This window comes from Adiantum capillus-veneris, chromosome 9, assembly GCF_014529385.1.
Source record: "Adiantum capillus-veneris isolate H3 chromosome 9, ASM1452938v2, whole genome shotgun sequence".
Taxonomy (NCBI): Eukaryota; Viridiplantae; Streptophyta; class Polypodiopsida; order Polypodiales; family Pteridaceae; genus Adiantum; species Adiantum capillus-veneris.
In genome coordinates this window covers 151,044,801-151,065,827 of record NC_140939.1, presented here as the reverse complement: position 1 = coordinate 151,065,827, position 21,027 = coordinate 151,044,801, and the positions used below count along the sequence as shown (strand labels likewise).

Here is a 21,027-nt window from a genome sequence, read left to right as displayed (position 1 = left end):
CCCTTTTGAGACATATGTCTTAACCAGCGACGCCACAAAGAAACACTTGGCTGCTTGGTTACACAAATTACATAGTATTTTACATCGGATACATGTAGCATGTACAAAGTCCCAGACTTTGAACCATGTGCTATCACTAAAGAACCTTTGGTGATCTTCCATGAACTATCACCAAATGTGCAGTAATATCCTGCGTCATCCAATTGTCCTGTACTAATCAAGCTTTTGGTAAGCTTTGGTACATGGCACACATTCTTGAGCATGAATGAAGAAACATTCTGAAATTTTAGCTGCACATCACCAACACCAACTATGTCACAAGAAAAATCATTGCCAAGACAAACTCGACCTTTACAAGCTGCATCATATGTACTGAACCACTCTTTGTGAGGAGTCACATGAACCGATGCACCTGAGTCAAGAAACCAATCCTGTAAAGCATAGTCATCAATGGCAACCAAAAATGATGAATCCATGATGTCTCCATCTAAATCTTCAACAAAAACATTTTTTATCTCTTCAATCTTTGTACTGGTTTCCTTAGTATTTCCTTCTTCATGCTTCTTGTCTTTACCTTTCTCTTTTTTCCAGTTTTGGTAGTCTTTCTTCATGTGACCCTTTTTGTGACAATGATAGCACTCAATGTATTTTTGGCCACGAGATTTTTCCTCTCTGATTCTGCTTGCCCTTTTCCATCGACCACAAACAATGAGAGCATTGCTAGTACCACAAGAAGCATCAAGATTCTTCTAGCTAACCTCTTTAGTAAGGAAATTGCCCTCAACATCAGCACATGTTAAACCATTAGGAGGTGTTGATTTACTTATGGATGTGCAAAAAGTATCCCAAATTTTTGGCAATGTAACTAGCAAGAACATTGCTTCGATCGAATCCTCAAAATTGACTCCTTGTGCAGAAAGCTGACTGAATATTGTATTGAACGCATTGAGATGGTTTCACATGGTTGTGCCCTCATCCATCTTCAAATCAACTAACTTTTTTAGTCAATAAACCTGTGATGTTGCACTTTGCTTCTCATACAACTCACATAACTTCTTCTAGAACTCATAGCTAGTCATTTCCATGTTCACAATGAAGTACACATTCTTTGACAAAGTCAGCATGATGGTGGAGCTGGCAAGCTCATCCAACTCCTACCAATCATATTCATCCATATCCTTAGGTTCATCCCCTTTATCTTGATCGATCGGATCTGGTTCTTTTGTACTAAGACATTGCAAATTTGTTCCTTCCAAAATGGGAAGGTAGTGCCATCTAACTTCTCAATGTTGAACAAAGAGTTCTCTGATGGTGAAGCCATCACTTGACAAGGAACAAAAGTGATAGATCTGCTACACTAAAGAAGATGATAGAAAACCTGAAATTTTTTGATAGAGTCTCCCCTACAAAACTGACTTTTGAACCCAAAAAAAATGTGTACAATGACTAAAACGCTGATCAAATTGGCTAAACTGGCAAGATAGAATCTCAAAGAGCTGTCACTGTCACTGTCTCCAACTCTAGAAGAGTGTCTCTGACCAACTGAACCCTATCAAACACATACGCATAAAGATGACAACAATGCCAACAATGGCGGGTCAGCAGATGCACACCAATAATAAACTAACGACATAAACATACATCCTATGTCGATGCAGAAAAATCACCGAAAGGATCTCCACATTTGAGAATCCCCCAGCTCAATAAAACCTTACAACGAACCTCAACAATAGGCTTTGCATATTTCCATCATAATACATAAACCGTTGTGGTACACTACAAGAGGCTATTCATATTAGCGACGCTCACACAGCGACGCTCAAAAAAAAGAATTCCCGGCGTCGCTATGAGCGTCGCAAATTTACTTGTAAATTTACGACGCACATAGCGACGCCGACTGGGCTAAAAAAATAATAGAGAGCGCCCAAAAACTCAGATCTCAGATCTGAGTTTTTCGGCGCCCTCAAGCAAGGAGCAGGTAACGCTCTCTCTCTCTCTCTCTCTCTCTCTCTTTCTTCTCCACACACACACACACACACACACACACACGAGGAGAGGAAGGAGAGCCAGGTATGCTCCTTCCCTCTCCTCACTCTCATGTTCCCTTCCCCTCTTTCTCTCTCCCTCTCTCTCTCTCTCTCTCACACACACACACATAGTGTTTTTGAGAGAGAGAGAGAGAGAGAGTACAAACATAAACAAAAACGCACACACACATACATAAACAAAGAATGCACACACACATTGAGAGAGGAAAAGAGAGAGAGAGCATGCATAAACAAAAAACGCACACATTGAGAGAGGAAAAGAGAGAGAGAACATGCATAAACAAAAAACGCACACATTGAGAGAGGAAAAGAGAGAGAAAACATGCATAAACAAAAAAACGCACACACATTGAGAGAGAAAGAGAGAGAAACTAATTTAACGTCGTAGGAAACTAATTAAAATTAAAAGACCTAAAGATCTAGCCGACGAGGAGTTGAACTCAAGACCTATTATTCAAGAGGGAAATGGCATAACCAATCTATCATACTTGGCATGGGTGATAGAAAGGTTATACCATTTATCTCTTTTTATTGGCACACACATCTACACACGCGCACACACACAAGAAGAAGAGAGTTATAACGTCGTAGGAAACTATCCTAAAAGACGTTAAAGATTAGGTTAGATGTAGACTTACGTTAAATTAGATTTAGATTTATTTAAGTTAAATTAGATTAGATTTAGGTTTATTTTTAATTAGATTTACGTTTATTTACGCTAGATTTAGATTTACGTTATATTAGATTAGATTTAGGTCTCCATAGACTGCGATGCCTGCATGAAGCGGGTGAAGAAAGCCCTCAGTGGAATATAGGGTATTGCTGCCTTCACTCATGGTGGGCTCCGTCGATCCAAAAGTACTGGTGAAATGTCTTCAGAAGATAGGGAAGAAGGTGGATCTTCAGGGCGGCAAGAGCCACTACATCCCCGACACAATGACCATCTAGACAACCTCTAGTCATTCAACAGCAACTTCAAAGTTAGTAACAAGAGCAAGAACGGTCTAAAGGGCCAATTGCTGTCGTCAGATGTGGATGGAGATGAGGCAGCGTCACCGCCGGAAGTTAACTCTCACATCTTTAGTGATGAGAATGCCAACTCTTGCCGAGTTATGTGAAAAATTATGTGTTAAATCAGTTTTAAGGTTCTTATAATCCCTGTTAGTTTAGTTCTTTGTTTTTAATATAACATAATTTACGTTAGATTTAGATTTATGTTATATTAGATTAGACTTAGGTTTATTTAGGTTTACCCACACACACACACACACACAAGAAGAAGAGAGTTTTAACGTCGTAGGAAACTATCCCAAAAGACGTTAAAGATTAGGTTAGATGTAGACTTACGTTAAATTAGATTTAGGTTTATTTTTAGTTAGATTTACGTTTATTTAGATTTACGCTTATTTACGTTAGATCGAGTCCACGCAAGAATTACTTACGGTTTAGGGTTTAGAGTTAGACGAACAGTGAAAAGATCTACTGTGAAAAGATGTTAAGATGCTGTGAAGTGCTACAACTAGAGAAGAGGCAAAGGGGTTTTGTCCACTACATGCAGTATCATGTAGATGTGGGTCTGTAGATTTCTTGTACCCACAAATATAGGTATTGACCAATAAAGACGAGATTATAACCCGGTGGTTCTGATCTCCGTGCACCTCTAGACCGAGGTGTGCGGGGATTGGACATGACTAGAGAATGTGAGGTAAAGAGAGAGAGAGAGAGAGAGAGAGAGAGAGAGAGAGAGAGAGAGAGAGAGATAAGACGAAGAATGCCAATAGAATATTAAATTTGTTGTCCAGGTTATAAGATTTTTATCCTCATTATGAGTAGTGACGAGGATGTGGGACCGTCCAACCGAAACACCTATCTCTCAACGAGGGTCTTATGTCCTTGTAATCAATGCAAGCATGCTGTGCGACGGACAAGACGTGTTTCTTTGCAGCACGTTCGCGAATTTGGCGAGTTCGATCCATCTATTATAGATGGAGTTGTTGCCAATTATAACTCGTCGGACTCTGACGCTGGCCACTCATAATCTTTGTTCGTTGTAGTATAAGTCATACACAGCAGCATGGTGTAAAGGTTGACATTTTAGGGTGGAACGAATCGACAAAAAGCGTTTTACTCAAGATTGTGGAATCATGGCAAAATTTGAACAGTCTAGTCGACGACGTTCCTCTGATGCAGATCCTATGGTGGCGGAACTCACTTACTTCGGCACGCTGCAAGAGATTTTGAGGATCGATTACAGAGGATTTTTGGTCGACTTGTTCGACGTGCAATGGTTCAAGATAATCATGGAGGGTCGCAACGCTACTGTGGGTAGAGGAGAGTCTGGTTTTCTTGAGGTGGATTCTACTAAGAAATGGACTGACCTAAGAGACACTTTCGTACTACTCGAGCATTGTGAACAAGTAAGTATGTAAATAGTTAACATCCCCCTTTTACAAGTTATGTGCTTGAAAGCTCTGATGTAAGTTATGTGGCTCTGGCAGGTAATATTTCATCCTACAAAGTCTACATCAAACTGGTGGTACGTCATAGAGGTAGCCCCTCGTAGTGCAAGGACGTATGAAGGATACCATGTGCCAATCACAACGGCATCAATGGAGGAGATCAGAGAAGATGCTCAATCAGAAGCCGCTGCGGTGGTGCCAAACGAGCATCAAGATGCTACTACTCTATATGGGGTGCATGCAGAGGAGCTACAAAATGAAACAGAGGATATGTGTTTAAACGGAGAGCTCTATATAGATATAGGAAGCTATGCTGAGTTATGCGAGGATGAGAGAGAGATCTCTTAAAGCCACAAATATTGTATTTGAACAATTTTGCTCCGTGTTGTAAAAGCTCTGGCTCTCTAAGTACCTTCCATGGTGTATAACGCTCTTTTCTACTCGCGCTCACATCTTTTGATTGAAAATTCTGAGTTTTCGACTTGCCTCTTCTATCACTCAATTCATTGCGTCATTGTATTTATATGCGTCATTACGTCATTGTATTTAATGGTCTTTGCATCATTGTCTACTCTATTCATTCAATATTAAGTTTAAATATTCGTGTGTTTAATGCAGGTATGGATGATGAGGAGTTTCTTTCTTCTTTGTCACCGTAGCAGAGACACTGGTACGTGGAGCGTCATCGCTCTGGCGCATCATCGCGCGTTCCTACTCCATTCGCATCTCCCTCTCTTTCGGAGCATTCGGCATGCTCCGAAGCTTCGGCGTGGACGAGACGAGCTTCACACTCATCTAGACACCGGCGCTCTAGTGGTGGCGGTGGCGGTTGTTGTGGGGATTCCGCCACCGATGCCTCCACACCGCCTCGTGTTCGACGAGGCTCTTTACCCTCCCCTTCTTTGCCCGCCCCCACACCAGCCACAGCATCTCCATGTACGCCAAGTTTTGCACGGCTGACTGTTCCTAGCAGCTACACACCTCTACCTACTCCGCCAGGAGCCACCCCACTCGACACTCCTCGCTTCGGGGCCCAGACGTCGGTGGAGACACCTGACGTCTGTACCCCCATCGACACGCCGCTAGAGACCCCTGCCGGGACACCCAGGTTCACGCGTCACCGGCCAGAGGGCTTGCCTTACTCCGTCGACTTCAGCGGCGGCATCATCATGGATGATGACGGCAAGAAGGTGATCTCGCGCATGCGTGGTCTTTGCTCTCAGTTGTTTAGACACTACATACTAAACAAATGGAGTGAAGTACCAAGTGATTTAAAAAACAGAGTCATCAGCATACTTCATGATGAGTTTCCCGTTCCAACACGGGATCAGCGCTTCAATGAAGACCTGATGAAGATTCGAATGCGCGAATACTGCAAACACAAGCGTTCCGAAGTGCAAAAAGCAATCAAGCATGGGTGGAATAGGCTAGATTGGCTGGCCAAAGAAGATTGGAAGAATGCGAAGAAAGCAGCGCGCGAGAATCCTGACAAGTGGAAGCAACAAAAGGATGCAGCCAGAGCGCGAGTAGAGGCAGGGAGCTCGCACCACTTGGGGAGCGGTGGATGGGCATCATTTGAGTCTGATTTTGTAAGTGTTTTCGCATTGCTCTTTATGTTCGATAGTTTAGGGTTTATGAGTTTTTTAATTCTAACATAATGAAATCTTTGTATCTTTTGACAGTGGTCGATGATAGGACGTGATCCCACACCGTACGAGCACGAGTACGCAGGCAGGAAGGGCTTAAATGCCCTGATGGACATTCTCAGTTCTCGCGGCGGCATGGTTAGTATTAGGGTTTACTCTTTTCTATTTTTTGTATTGTTTTATAAATGTCGTTATATGTTTATACTTACTGAAAGCTGTCTTATTGTCTTTTTTTGCAGAATCCGACAGATACGCCGCTTGGACGCGATGAGACGTCTGACTAGACGACGTCAGTTTAGCCGTAGCTAGATAGCATTAGTTTAGGGTTTCTCATAGCTTATGTATCATGAGACGGATTTTATACGTCTTTTTGAACCATGTATATTATTACATTTGTCACCGCATTTCATTTTGCCAATCAATTCTTTATGCCTATGATGTTGTACAATTGTCATTATTACATTTGCCAATCAATTTATTTTGCCTATGATGTGTACAATTGTCAATTTTACGCTTGTCAATTTTGCAAACAATGCGTCTTGTGGGTGACTATTTTGGGTCTATTATCTACCCTTGCACTTTTTTAAAAAAGTGAATCAAGTACAATATGGTTGATGGGTGGCAGGGCATTCAATGCCCTGTCACCAAAAAAAAATTCTCTCGGACGTCGCTATAACAGTCGCTATTTATGGCTCTGTAGCGTCGCTATAGACTTCTGTGTAAACGTCTCTATAACCGTCGCTATGAGCGTCGCTATGAGTGTCTCTATATAGCGACTCTTATAACGACGCATATAGCGACGCTCTCGTAGCGACGCTATTAGCGACGCCGGGGGTTATAAAAACCCAGTGTATTTCCGTCGCTAACAGCGTCACAAGAGCACACAACCTCTTGTAGTGGTAGTTTGTTTGAATTTTCTGTAACCGTTGTGGTAGTTTGTTTGATTTAAAAGACCCTCAAGCTCTTGCATCAAATATGCATGTGATAGAGATTGCAGAAAGAGTCTACAATGAAAACCTCTATGCAAAAGAATCAATGAAGGTAGACCATCTTGCTATTTGAACTGAATATCTCTCAAACGGCGCAAAATTTGCAATAAACTTCCTTCTACAAAGTTGTAGACCATACAAAAATGATGGGGAATTGCACGAATGGACATAAAATGAACTATTTTTATAGGTCAAAATAGATCTGTAAAAATTTGCAGCTTCGTACTACAGGCACTCTGAGTGATGTATCTTAAAATTAGTGAAGATTTTGAGAAAACTTTCTTCTACAAAGTTGAAGAGGAAAAAATACCGATCAAGAATTTTGGGAATTGGCTTGAATGAAGATGTTTTGATAGGCCAAAGCAAATCTGCAAAAACGTGCTATAATTTTTGTTGCTTCCTTGTCGAGCTCCAATGGTTCTCCCAACACCTGAGCTCTGATACAAGTTGAAGTGCACGTGTGAGAGCGTGTGTGTGTGTGTGTGTGTGTGTGTGTGTTTGTGTGTGTGTGTGTGCAATGGAGAATAGAGAAGAAGAGTGGAGACATAGTTGAAGTGCACGTGTGAGAGCGTGTGTGTGTGCAGCAACGGAGAATAGAGAAGAAGAGTGGAGACATAGGTTTGGATGGACTCCAAACACAATAGTGTTAAGGTTATGAGTCCTTATTGTTTTATGTAGAATGAATGGTCAGTGTTAGTTCCCGATTAGTCTCCGACCGCCCAACACTTAGGCGTGGCACATTGGGATTTACCACCCCAATACTTTATTAACTTGACATTTTTGGCAGTGCAAAACATAGTCTTCAACATAGCCATGTAAACCTAGCCATCAAAACTATCATTATATGAGAGTGTAAGTCTTATCAATGCCTAGTTGCCCTGCACTTGTATTGTCGTGACATTCATAAGGAGTTTGGCACAGAATGCCCACATCATATAATGGAAATATTCTTCCATCTCTGTAGCTTATCACTCAAAAGAGGAGAACTGACTGTGGAGATAAAAGTTTCACTACCAACATTTGAGTGAGAAGAATCTATCATTTGCACATGGCTCCACACTTTGTAGTATGCCATGTCCTGCTCATATGTTGCGGAGATAAATGTTTCACTACCAACATTTGAGTGAGAAGAATCCCTCATTTGCACATGGCTCCACACTTTGTAGTATGCCATGTCCTGCTCATATGTTGCGGAGCTAAAAACTTGGTAAAGAAAAGAGTTGATCTCAAGCATTTGACTAAGAGCCTCATCTACCACATTGTATTGTTCTTTATAATACCGAAGCTTATCATTATACTCCTAAAGAATCTCAATCCACCTGGGTTTCAAATATCTTTGCTGTGGAAATCATTTTATACTTTCATGGTCAGAAACAATCTCAAATTGAGCTCCATACAATTAATACCACCATGTCTTCAAAGCATACACTATTGCATAGAATTTCCTTTTGTAAGCATAATAATTCTTTTGTGTTGAATCAAGCTTCTTGCTTTTGGATGAAATTGGCCCTCCTTCTTGGAGAAGGACTTCTCCAATAGCACAAGTACTAGCATTTGTTTCTAAAGAATATGGTTCCAAAGGATCTGCAATAGCCAAAATAGGAGATGTAACTAATACGTCCTTGAGAGCATTGAAACTTTGCTATTACTAGTTGCACTCCACTGAAAGGTTTTCCCCTTGGCTTTGAGTTAGTCTATCATTGGAGCAACAATATGAGCATAGTTCTTAACGAACCTTTGATAGAAACTCCAAATCCCAAGAAATATGAAACTCTTTGAGAATTCTAGGAGAGGGCCACCTCCTAATGGCATCCACTTTGGATTGATCCATGCGTAACCCATCACCTACAATAACATGCTGCAAATAGTGAATTTTCTCCTTCAAAAAATCACACTCATAGAATCTCCAACACCCTTTTGTTAGGGTGTTAGAACTAAACCAAACATGAAAACCAAAGTTGTGGAATTGAAGCGGATCTAGCCAATGAATGGGTGAGCGTTGTAGCCAACCAACCATATGTACAATAGCACGATTACTAGCATTTGTTTCTAAAGAATATGGTTCCAAAGGATCTGCAATAGCCAAAATAGGAGATAGGTTTTCCCTTGGATTTTAGTTAGTCTGTCATTCGAACAACAATATGATCATAGTTCTTAATGAACCTTTGATAGAAACTCCAAATCCCAAGAAAATATGGAACTCTTTGAGATTTCTAGGAGAGGCTACCTCCTAATGGCATCCACTTTGGATTGATCCATGCGTAACCCATTAGCTGCAATAACATGCCGTAAATAGTGAACCTTCTCCTTCAAAAAATCACACTCACAGAATCTCCAACACCCTTTTGTTAGGGTGTTAGAACTAAACCAAACATGAAAACCAAAGTTGTGGAATTGAAGCGGGTCTAGCCAATGAATGGGTGAACATTGTAGCCAACCAACCATATGTACTTAGTAAAGGCTAAAAATCACAAAAAGTGACTATCCTTTTGCCAAAATGTCCAACACCCTTTGGTTAGGGTGTTAGAACTAAATCAAACATGAAACCCAAAAAATCACACTTTGATTCTTTGGCATATAACTTATTTTCTTGTAACAATTCAAACACCTACTTCAATAAGTGCTCTTCTTCAAAGGAACGATATACGCAAATATTTGAAGAGAAACAATAAAAAATCTGCCCAAATATGGTCTCAAGACACTGTCCATAATTGTATTGGTTTTCTCTACTATAATGAGAGATCCTATGGCCCTAGGGCCATAGAGCATCCATGGTGCCCATGTAGGTGGTCTTGAACGACATAAATCCTCTTTGGGAGCTTTTACATTGACACCTAGGCCGTCCTTTGGCCGAGGGCCATAGGTTGTCCTCTATTTTTTATTAGAGATCCTATTGCCTTAGGCTAGATTACCAATGTGTAAGCTCAAGGGCCATAGATTTCCATCTATTCCAATGAGATATCCTATGGCCCTAGGACCATAGGGCTGCCATGTTTTCCATGTAAGGGTACTTGAATGGCTTACATGCTTTTGGAGAGATTTTACATTGACACCTAGGCCACCCTCTAGCCCTAGTGCCATAGTTTGCCCTCTATTGTAATGAGAGATCATGTAACCTTATGGCCATAGAGTGCCAATGTATAATCTCAAGGACCATATGTTTCCCTCTATTCCAATGAGAGATATTATGGCCCTATGACTAAGGCCATAGGGCTTCCATGGTGCCCATATAGGTTCCTTCGATTGGCCTAAATGCTTTTGGAGATATTTTACATTAACACCTAGGCCACCCTCTGGCTCTAGGGTCATAGGTTTCCCTCTATTCTAGTGGGAGATCCTATGGCCCTATTGCCATAGGATTCCAATGTATAAGCTTAAGGGACACATGTTTCCCTCTATTGTTATAAGAGATCGTATGGTCCTAGGCCTGTGATGGTTCCCATGTAGATTCCCTTGAATGGCCTAAATGTTCTTTACGAGATTTTACATTGACACATATCCCACCTTGTGGCGCTAGCGCCATACATTGCCCTCTATTGTAATGAGAGATCCTATAGCCCTAGGACTATAGGGTATAAATGTATGAGCTCAAAGGCCATAGGTACTGAGAGAGCCTATGGCCCCATTGAAAATCTACATTAATGTAGGCACAATTCTCACTAGGATAACATATCAGGCCTTGGGAATGATAGTTCTATTACCTGATGTTGAGACACTATTGGAATTCATTCACAAAGAAAATCATGCTATCAGATAGTTGGGAAGATCTACAACACCCACAAAAGGGACCGGGCAAAAGAGTTCAAGGGGGACAAAACACAAAATAGTGAGGCCATATAACTCCAATTTTGAGCTTAGCAAGGAAATCAAAGGAAGAATCCGCAATACTCCCTTTGAGTATCAATCTATTGAAGAGGAATAAGATGTTACAATCCCATTGATCCACAAGAAAGGAAAATATATGGAGCAGATTCCCAAGATGCGAGTATAGAGATCAATGGAGGAAGTGCAATGGCTTAGAGAAGAAATATTAACAAAGTTGGTCACTAAGAAGCAAAAGGTTGAAGAATCCATCTCTGAAGACAAAGATGAAGATGATGATACCAAGTTCAAGAAGAACAGAGCTAAGCAACTCAAAAAGATTAAGCAACACAAATGCAAGGAAACAGAGAAAGAAGTTGAGCTAGCTAGGACTTTAAGACAAATTCATGATGTTCTAAAGCCAAATAAAGGGAAGGAGAAGAGACCAAAAGGTAAGAAAAATATCAGAGGTAGAATCACCAATGGACTCCCCTCAAAGTAGACAATAAATGAATGGGGATTTTACCAAAGATAAAGCCACCATAGACTAGCAAGAGGAGAAAGAAATTGAGATAGAGAAACAAAAAGTCTTGCCTAAAGTGACAACTCCCTCTCTTGCTATTGAGAATCAAGAAAAAGTGAAGGAATGAGAAGACTGGAAAGAATCTAAAGAAAAGAAAGAGTACACTCACATTGAGAAAAAGTAAATTGAAATGGCAAAACTTGATCAAGATAAGCCGGTGGAAGAACAAGGGTAACCGGAGGGCCATCTAAAGAAAGATCAAGAAACAAAAGAGCAAATGCTGGCTCTTGGCAACCTACCACTCAAGTATGCCAAGTAGTCCCACATCTCTCAATAGCCAAAGAAGAAGCTGCAAACAAACTCATAAGAGAGTTTAAGAGCATTTGGAAATGATATGTCTCCAATTTTGATGCCAAAGGGCAATATCAAATTTGCAAGAATTGTATGCCAAGGATGCAAAAGAAGAAGCAAACATGGCTATGAGAGAAATTGAATGAGTACGCCAACAAATAATGCCTATAAGAAGAGAGTTAAAATATAAGGGCTACATTAGAACGAGAAAAGAAAGATGTGACAAGAATTTTCAATGGTTTGGAAAAGCAAATTGAGGCAAACAACAAGTTGCAAGTAGAGAAACATGCACTAGAAGAGACTCTAGTAGGAAATCAAAATAAGTATCCAAATTGTGTGAATCCCATGATGTTGTCAAACATTCATTGTCAGCTCTTCTAGCCATTTAAGAAGTGCCTGCGTCTACCTCTACCTATCAAGCTCCTACTACCATAGCAAAGGAGATCAAAGAGTTCCAAGAAAAATTGGCAAAAGATAAATCAGGTTTATCTAGTCAAGCACAGAGGCATGCTAAAGAGTTTAAGTAAAGATATAGGAATCAATGCTTTACAATCAAAAGCCACAGTAATCGCCGAGCGACACAACAAATGGTAGATTTTGAAAGCACATACTTAACCCCCTTGGATCTATCAAGCACATCAATAGAGGGCGGTCTACATGATTTTGAAGAAGAGAAAAAAGAGATCAAGAAATAAATAGAGTATATGCCTGACGGCTCTCACAAAGAGTGCATGCTATATGACCTCAAAGTGCTCAAGTCATCGGTCCTACTCATGATAAAGCCACATGAAGGAGTCAAAAAGTTTGACCATAAAATAATTCCACTTCCATTGATGAAGCAAGAGGCACTCATTAGAAAATTTCGTAGGTCATTTGGAGGGCCTTGTAAGAAATTGTATTTCTCTCTCTAGAAACTTTTTATAAAATGCACTTGCACCTTGTGAGTACGTCCAAAAGGACAACCAGACACTCTAAAAAGTAGATTTATATTCCCAATCGTCCTTGAAAACGGTCACTTTTTTATTTAATGCGAGCGTCTTTTTCAGGAGGCAGGTGCGGCGCATTCAATGCAGCTTACGTCATCACTAAAAGTTGAAAAGTCACAAACTGTTAAATAGTGATAGATTTTGAGGCTTTTGACACCACCAATGCGTCCGAAACGCCAAAATACCCTAAAAATGAATGTCTACTTGCCTCATTTCGACAACCGGAGAGACAAAAAATATCAAAAAACCCCAAAAAATGGGCTTTTTACTTAAGGCGCGCGAGGAGGCATTTCTAAATGCTAGAATGCCCCTCTGCGCGCCGTTAGTACAAAGCTCCTTTTAGTGATTTTTGGACACTTATCTTTCCAAAAAGCCCCTTTTTAGAGGTTTTTGGACATTTTCCTCTCAAAAAGCTCCCTAAAAAGAGGAAAAGGGGGCTTTTTACTAACGGCGCACGAGGAGGCATTCCAAAATTGTAGAATGCCCCTCTGCACGTCATTAGTACAAAGCTCCTTTCAGTGATTTTTGGACACTTATCTTTCCAGAAAGCCCCTTTTTAGAGGTTTTTGGACATTTTTCTTTCAAAAAGCTCCCAAAAAAGAGGAAAAAGGGGCTTTTTACTAACGGCGCGCGAAGAGGCATTACAAAATTTTGGAATGGTCCCTCGCGTGCCGTTAGTAAAATGTTCCTTTAGGGCATTTTGACATTTTTTTGCCTCTTTGGATGTCTGAGCGAGGCAATTGGACATTCATTTCTAGGAGATATGGGCATTCCGGACGCATTGACAATATCAAAAGTTTCAAAATCTTCCACCACTTGATAGTTTTGTGACTTTTTGAGTTCTAGTGATGACGTAGCCCATATCAAATGCACCGCATCTACCTTCTGAAAAAGGTGCTCGCATTAAATGAAAGAGAGTGCTCGTCTTCAAGGACCACTAGATTATTAAATGAGGAGAGGGACACCTTTTATATTTTTGTTAATATCAATCTATTTTTCTACGTAACGTAGACTCTTCTCTCATTGGAGGAGCTTATTTTCCTCTCTCTTCCAAAAGGCCCTCCAAAAGACCTCCGAAATCTCCTAATGCTTATAAAAAAAAGAAGCTTTTACCTTCTTTGGAAACAAATGCCAAAGACTTGATGCCCTGGATGTGGGCTAAATGTGATACAATTGCGATAGTTGAATATGGAAATCTCAGGATTCTCAACCCTAGCACTCAAGTGGAGTTTGTGGTAGCACTCGCAAAGAAAGACTAGACTTGGACTATATTATGGCTAAGGATATGGACAACTCCAAATTATGCTCACACTGTGGCATATGGAAAGGGTTCGAGGTGAAAGACAAGCTGCTTGCCCGTTGATGGGCTGTCCTCATACTTGGGTGTTTCAACAAGCAAGATCACTCAAAAATGCAACAGAGAAAATAGAGTCCTTGGAATGGGGAGAGATATCAAGGTATTTTCACAATTCCATAACTCACTAGTCCCCTTGCTCTCGAAGGCTAGAAGCCCCGGGAAATTCACCATGGAAAAATTATCGCATCATGTAAGTGTAGGGGAGGGGGGTTGTTTTACAAGTTACATAAGCCTATAAGTTAGGGACAGGTCCCCAATAATTTATCTCCCAAGCTTAAAAATAAGGGAGGGGGTATCATATTTGTGGGGGGGAGGGTGAACTTGTGAATCAATAGCTACAAAGATACATGCAAGAACTAACACTACTTTGTATCAATTGCTTGTTTTGTGATTATAGTTCATTTGTTGAGGGATGACAGCTGTAAAGAGTTTGTATAGATGCACGTTTACGCGGAGAACCTAACACAACTTTATATCCATGTTTTTTGAATAATTTAGATGGGTCAAAATTGGACGAGTAGCTAGAGTGCAGACTGAATGGGTACATAGTCTGAAAGTCAAACTAAGACAAATCTAGTTATCAATAGAAGTGGTTCCTTAGTACGTTGCCAGTCACTATGCTACACGCTCTTTGACTAGTTTTACTCAATCAGATCATGTGAAACCAAAATTTTATATGTAAGATAGGGGTATGATAGTTTTCTGCATTGATTGTCGTATAAGCGTATAAAGAGGGATCATATTCCCTAATATGAGTCGTATATAAGGGTTTTATCAAAGTTGTCCGCTCGTAGGTGGCATCCCATTTTGTATATAGAGTGAATCCCCCCGGGCTAGAAGCATCCTTTTGACTGCTTTTTGGAGGGAAGTTGCCAAAAAAATTAATAACAAAGGTATTAAACATCCACGCCAAGTTTAGGGTTATAGAAGAAGTAGCTAGAAAGGAATAGACCTATTGTCTCTCCAGTTTAACCTCATTGGGATTGGAAGATTACTGACCAAGAGAGCCCTAGAATGGCATACCAAGTGGTATATGTCGAACTATGTATCCAAGTTCAAATGGAAAGCATGGTAGTGGCATAAATAAAGACATTTCTTGAGACCACAAAACAAGTAAGTACTTCATACTTATGGTTTTGAAAGGTTGGTTCTCCCCGCTTAACAAGCAGTGGGGCAAGCATAGGCTGGAGTCAAGATGGGAACAATTCGTGAAGAACGTAGAGCGCCTATAGTGGCCACATGGGATAAAGGTCTTATTATGGAAGGTTTTGCAAGGATCCATGGCTTACAAAGGACCTCGCCTTCTTCTCTTTTTTTGGTACACCCTCTTTATGATAACCTTGAAAGCAGGGTACCTTTTTGGCACACACACAACCATTTGAAAAATTATCCCGGCTGGCTTTTTGGATTTTGGATGCACTTGTGGTTCAACATTTTTTGAAAACTATTACCTTTCTCTTCTCTAGAAAGTGGGATACCACACCCTAAACATTTATGTAGGCACACAATCCCCCTCAGCGCATAGAAGACGTGGAGCATATTGCGGGTGCGCGCCCCCACGACACTAAGTAACACATGACATTAAAGACAGGGGGGTGATGGGATCGACGGCCCGGAAGTGGACGCGGGAAGCCCGAGGCAGATTGAACCCGGACGCGCGACAAGTCAACGCGAAAATGTGGATGGGCGTCGACTCGATTTGAACCCAAGGCCTCGTCGCTCAGATTGAGACGCATGGGATAACCATCCCACCCGCGCGCACATGCTGTTACCATGGCCCGCTTTTTATTATTAAAACATAGACGCTGCCCGGGTTTAATCTGTGGCTGGGTTTAGTTTTTAAGTGTCCATCTACGACTGCAATCTCCCCGATTTTTGTGCGCGCACTTCTCTGTCCTTGATCCCCTTACCCCCCCCCTCTTTAATGCTATGTGTTATTTAGTCTGGAGGCGCGCGCCTTGTCAACCCACTACTTGAATATAAGGAAGGAGAGCTAGAAGTAGCCTTCAAGGGTCCTACTCCTGACAACGCTCTGGCTTTTCCCTACACCATAATTCATTCTTACCTACCCAGTGAGCGGCGAGCTGCTAATGAATGTCCAATTGGGTTACTCGGGGACGCACTTTATAGATGTGACTAGTCTCTCTCCCTCTCAAGGAGTGAGTTCTGTTCAATGGCTCTCTAGCCATCGCCATTCTCTGTTGCACTCGCTAACCCTATTACCTTTCCTTTTTCCTAAGTAAGGCGTGCCAACACCCTTCTACTTCTCATGTTGCACACACGCAAGAAAACCGGCTGATGTAAAGCGACCATGCCGGCTGCGCTACATTGCTCAGCACCTTGCCTTTGTGACTTCATCTACAGTGGCACCTGAACCGCTCTCACCTCCCCGCCTCCTTATTGAACGCACACTACAAGGTCTTGCTTTTTTCGATTCTAACAGACCTAATCACATGCTTTCGGCTACTATGGCACCCGGACAACTCTCACCGCCTCTCCTCTTTTTTGGACCTGAACGCACACAGCAAGAAGGTTTAAACCCTTTTTTTGGTGCTTACTGGCTGATCGAATTTCATGGACCGAAACCCTGTAAGAACCACCTTCTCTTGGACAGAGCATGGAGACATGCGGCTCCGGCTTGTCCGCCCGCTGGGTTAACCAATCTACGCATCCGCCTCCCTGTGGCCAGGAAAGCCATGCCTATGGCGTGCTTCTCTCTCTCTCGCTCTCTCTCTCTCTCTTGCTTTATCTGCATGTTTATTTTTGCAAGCATGACTCTCCCTTATTATACCTAGCACCTAACACAGTCAAGAATCCTTCTCTTAACTTTTTATGTATCTCCGCACAACTACTGTATTTGCAGACTCAAAGTTTTATGAGCTTTGGAATCATCTTAAATTTTGTTTCCATGCCTTACAGCTAGCTAGCTGCGGCTTACTCAGGATGGAATGAGAACCTTATGGCTCTAGGATACTCTGCACAAAATTTTCCCCCCTCTGTAATTTCCAGGGTTTGCTCCTTTGTATTAGCGACCCTGTCTCTCACTCCCCTCTGCTCGAACTTGATGAAGCCATCCCTTCTTAGCAAGCTGAAGATACAACAATCCTACCTACTCTTGACCATCCCGCATGGTTTTGCTTGTATGCCATGGCACGGGAAAAGCCACCTGCTGCGATTACCCGCCTACGTGACTTGGCGGCAAATCTGCCCGCAATTATTGATGCAGATGAGTGTGAGCGGAAAGAGAGGCCCAAGCATGCACCAAATTTGATGCGTCGATTCATGGAGGGTAATGAAAAGCGGTTGCGAAATGACCCACTAGCCTAACAGCGAAAGAGGAATTTACTTAATTTACTTAATGTTTTTTCAGAGATCATCACAATGCCACCAACCGTTACCGGAAGTTCACTCTTACCTATGGATCTTGACGAAGAGGAGCAACTGTTTGCAAACAAAGACTTCACCATCGCTACACCGAGTCGAAGCCTCATCACAAAGCCCTTTGAAACCTACACCTATCCCTTCATCCGGAGTCGGCTTTTGGAAATGTTTTTGGGAAAAGCTCACCACGAGGCTTGGTCCTTCGGTAATTTTACTTTACTTGATCCCCTCCCCAAGAATCTTCTCCTTACTCTAGTTAATGATCATGATAAGACTGTGGTCAAGCAAGGTCTTATGCGGATTCTTGAGGGCAATAACTCCAACCTCTTTGAGAACACTCTAATTGCTACCCCCTTCTCTATGTCATTTTTCAACCTACGCCATTGTAATGCAACTTTTGGCTGCGTGGTTGGGGTCAAGGTTGTCATCTATACCAGAAACCGAGATAGTAATTATACTATACAAGTATGGAATGTGCACCGACCTTTTCTTACGTGTGGTTGCGAGCATATTGGACAAGGGGATCATTGCCGGGACAACAATGTTTTGTGGTTCGATCATACTTTATGGTTTGTTCTTAATCAATTATCTCACTTCTTCCCAAGCTCAAACCTTAAGCGGTCTACTATTGCCTTTATGAGTTGGGTAGCTAAAGAAGCCCAAGAAGTGATTAAAGCTCTCCTCCTCCATGTATTCTATAGGCAAAAGCTAAAAGATGCTATCACTCATTCTGTTTTGTTTAGTCACACAGCACCTTCTTGCAGTTCATCCTTGGAAGTGGACACTTTTTGAATGCGGGAGTTGCTCCAATTTTGAAGGCATCCCATGATACTTGTTAGGCAAAGAAAGCATGTGGAGAAAGGAATTGTTGGGGTTAAGGCCTATGTGCCTTGATCGGTCGCTCAGGTCATGGGCGTCCACCCACTGTTACCCTATACTTATAGTGAGTATACTGTATAGGGGGAGCTGCCACTTCAGAGTCTCCCCACCCACATCATGTGTGTGTCTCCTTCTCTCTCTCACTCTCCGTTTGTGGTGCTCCCCGATCCCCTTCAATTAGTATCAGAGCTATGGTGACCGCGGAGAGCACGACGGCTTTGAGAGCTTCGAGGCGATTGCTCGCTCGCTCTCGACGGTAGAGAGATTAAGAAAGCTTGGAAGCTTTGTGAGAATGCAATGGGAGCTTGTGAGCTCAGTTGAGATGGATGTATGCTCTTGTGGAAGCTCAAAAAGGAGTGTGGAAGATTGTGTGTAAGTGAAGGTGCTGCCCTAAAACTGTATGCGCAACAACACTGTTTTCAGATTCGTTTTTCTCCTTGTAGAATGGAGATCTGAGAATTCTGTCCTCATGGTCCATCCGTTTCGACGTGGTCTACAACTTTGCAGAAGAAACTTTTTGCAAATTCCTCACCGTTTTGCTGATATTTAGCTCAGACTGACTGTATACAGAAATTCCAGATTTTTTGTTGTCGCATTGTGTGCGATTTTGATGCACTTTTGGAAGCACGGGAGATGCTTGTAGTTGAGTGCATAAATTTTGAGTTGAAGATGCAATTGCAGTTTGTGTTAAGCTTGTGGTTTGAGGGTTTTTTGGTAGACTTGGGCAACGAAGTACGGAGGCGTTTACACACCACCGAAGCGGTCTCTTGAGAGACAGTTTTTTGGAGCACATGGGTGGAGCTACTTTCACTGGTTTTCACAGGATACTTTGACAGTGATTTTGTGCTTGGATTCATGGTCTTTGCGGATGGTTTGCATATGGTTATGGCGCATGGTTGATGCCCATTATACATGCATTTTGGCGAGCACTGTCAAGTGCCGGTGAGCTCTCTTGAGAGCATTGTTCTCGCATTGATCAAGTTTTTGGATTGCAAATCTTTTGGCGCTTGCTTATGCGCGGTCACTCCGTTGATGTACATTGAGTGCGGATTGCCATTGTATGTGAAAATGTGGAGCCATTTTGACATTTCTACTCATTGGCATTGAGTAGGGTTATGGTTTATTGTAGAGATTGTACTTGAGTTTTTTGCTCAGTTTTCAGGGGAAATTCTGTCGAGATTTTTCCAGATTCTCGCCATAGTTTGTGATCGAGTGTTTACTCTCACTTTCACTGGTTTTGTCAGTTTGGACACAGTTTTGTGTTTTTTGTATCCACTCTTGCAAGAGTGAGGAGTTGTGTATCTTTCTTTGCTTGAGACAGTGGTTTGCTCTTAGGTGGGAGAGTCTTGTGATCTCGAGCATTGTTTGCCATAGTTTTGCAGAGCTTATGCATGTATGTTGAGTGTAGTTTGATGCGCATTGATTGCTCATTGTATTGAGCTTGCAGGACAATGGTTATTTTGTGTTGATAGCCATTGTGCGTCGAAACTCTGGCGAAATTTTCCAAGGAGTTTTATGCGTATCATTTATGCGATCTAGGTAGAGATTGCGGGTTGCACTCAGCATTTGCATGCGGTGTTCTCTGCAGGTGGGAGATTTGTGCATGTGTATGCATCGATATCGCATAGTGTGGGCTTGGTGATTAGCTCACAGATTGCAGTGTGATACTAGAGCAGGCGAGGCTTGTATTGACATTGAGGGAGCTCTATTTTGGAGTGTGTCTCACAGGATTTACATTGTGTTTCTGGCCACATTTGTAGACAGTTTCCAGGTGTTGTTGGTGAGGTGGTTTTGCTTTCTAGTTTGCTACATTGTGCTCATGGTAGAGACATGTGATCGCTCAGATTATGATCTCTCCAAAATGTGCGTGTTTGATGGGTCAGACTTTGCAGCATGGAGAGAGAGTATGCTTGATGCATTGACACAGCGAGGGTTGCATCGACCATTGAGTAGTGATGCAGGTAGACCTTCAAATATGTCTGACGATCAGTGGCAGGAACTAGAGGAGATGGCAGTATCTACACTCTCTTTGCACCTTGCGGAATCTGTATATGCTCTTGTTATGTATGAGACTACTTCGAGAACACTTTGGCGCAGATTACATGATATGTATGATAGATCTGAGTCATCAAGGACTCGTGTGAGACATGTACATTCACGAGCACGCCGACAGGTGATATGTTGGTATTGTGGTCATTCTGGACACGTTAGACGACGCTGTTTTCATCGTATGCGACATCGTAGGAGACATGACAGTCTCAGAGATGTATGTAGTGATGCCATGGACTCAGTTGCTTTGACAGTTGAGGCAGATGTAGTGTCGGAGTATACTAGTGACGGGGATGTCACTTTTACCTCGAGCTATGAACGAGATGCTATACATGTGGATAGTTCACTCCCTTTGCAGTGGTTGCTAGACGCAGATGCTATGTTTCATGTCACGCCGCATCATGAATGGTTTTGTAGCTATTCTAGCAGGATGCTTGGTAGTGTACGTTTGACCGATGGATCGGTGCATGCGATAGCAGGTGCAAGAGATGTGAGACTGTCATTACCGAGTGGTACATCTTACTTGTTACGACATGTGCGCTATGTACCAGATTTGAC

The 21,027-nt window shown here is 42.0% G+C and overlaps 1 protein-coding gene across 3 annotated transcripts in view; it reads left to right on the top strand.

Annotated features, from left to right (window-relative positions):
• The first annotated feature begins 16,264 nt into the window (after positions 1-16,264).
• Positions 16,265-21,027, top strand: part of LOC147451378 (uncharacterized) — an 88,238-nt gene continuing 83,475 nt past the window's right edge. Inside the window, exons 1-2 of one of the 3 annotated variants that reach the window (XM_086520314.1) lie at positions 16,265-17,449; positions 17,531-17,746. In XM_086520314.1, the coding sequence (XP_086376440.1) occupies positions 17,308-17,449; positions 17,531-17,746 (358 nt within the window). In that variant the 5' untranslated portion in view covers positions 16,265-17,307. Of the gene's footprint in view, positions 17,450-17,530; positions 19,608-21,027 lie in introns of those variants that run through there. The other 2 variants (XM_086520313.1, XM_086520315.1) reach the window with 2 other exon arrangements.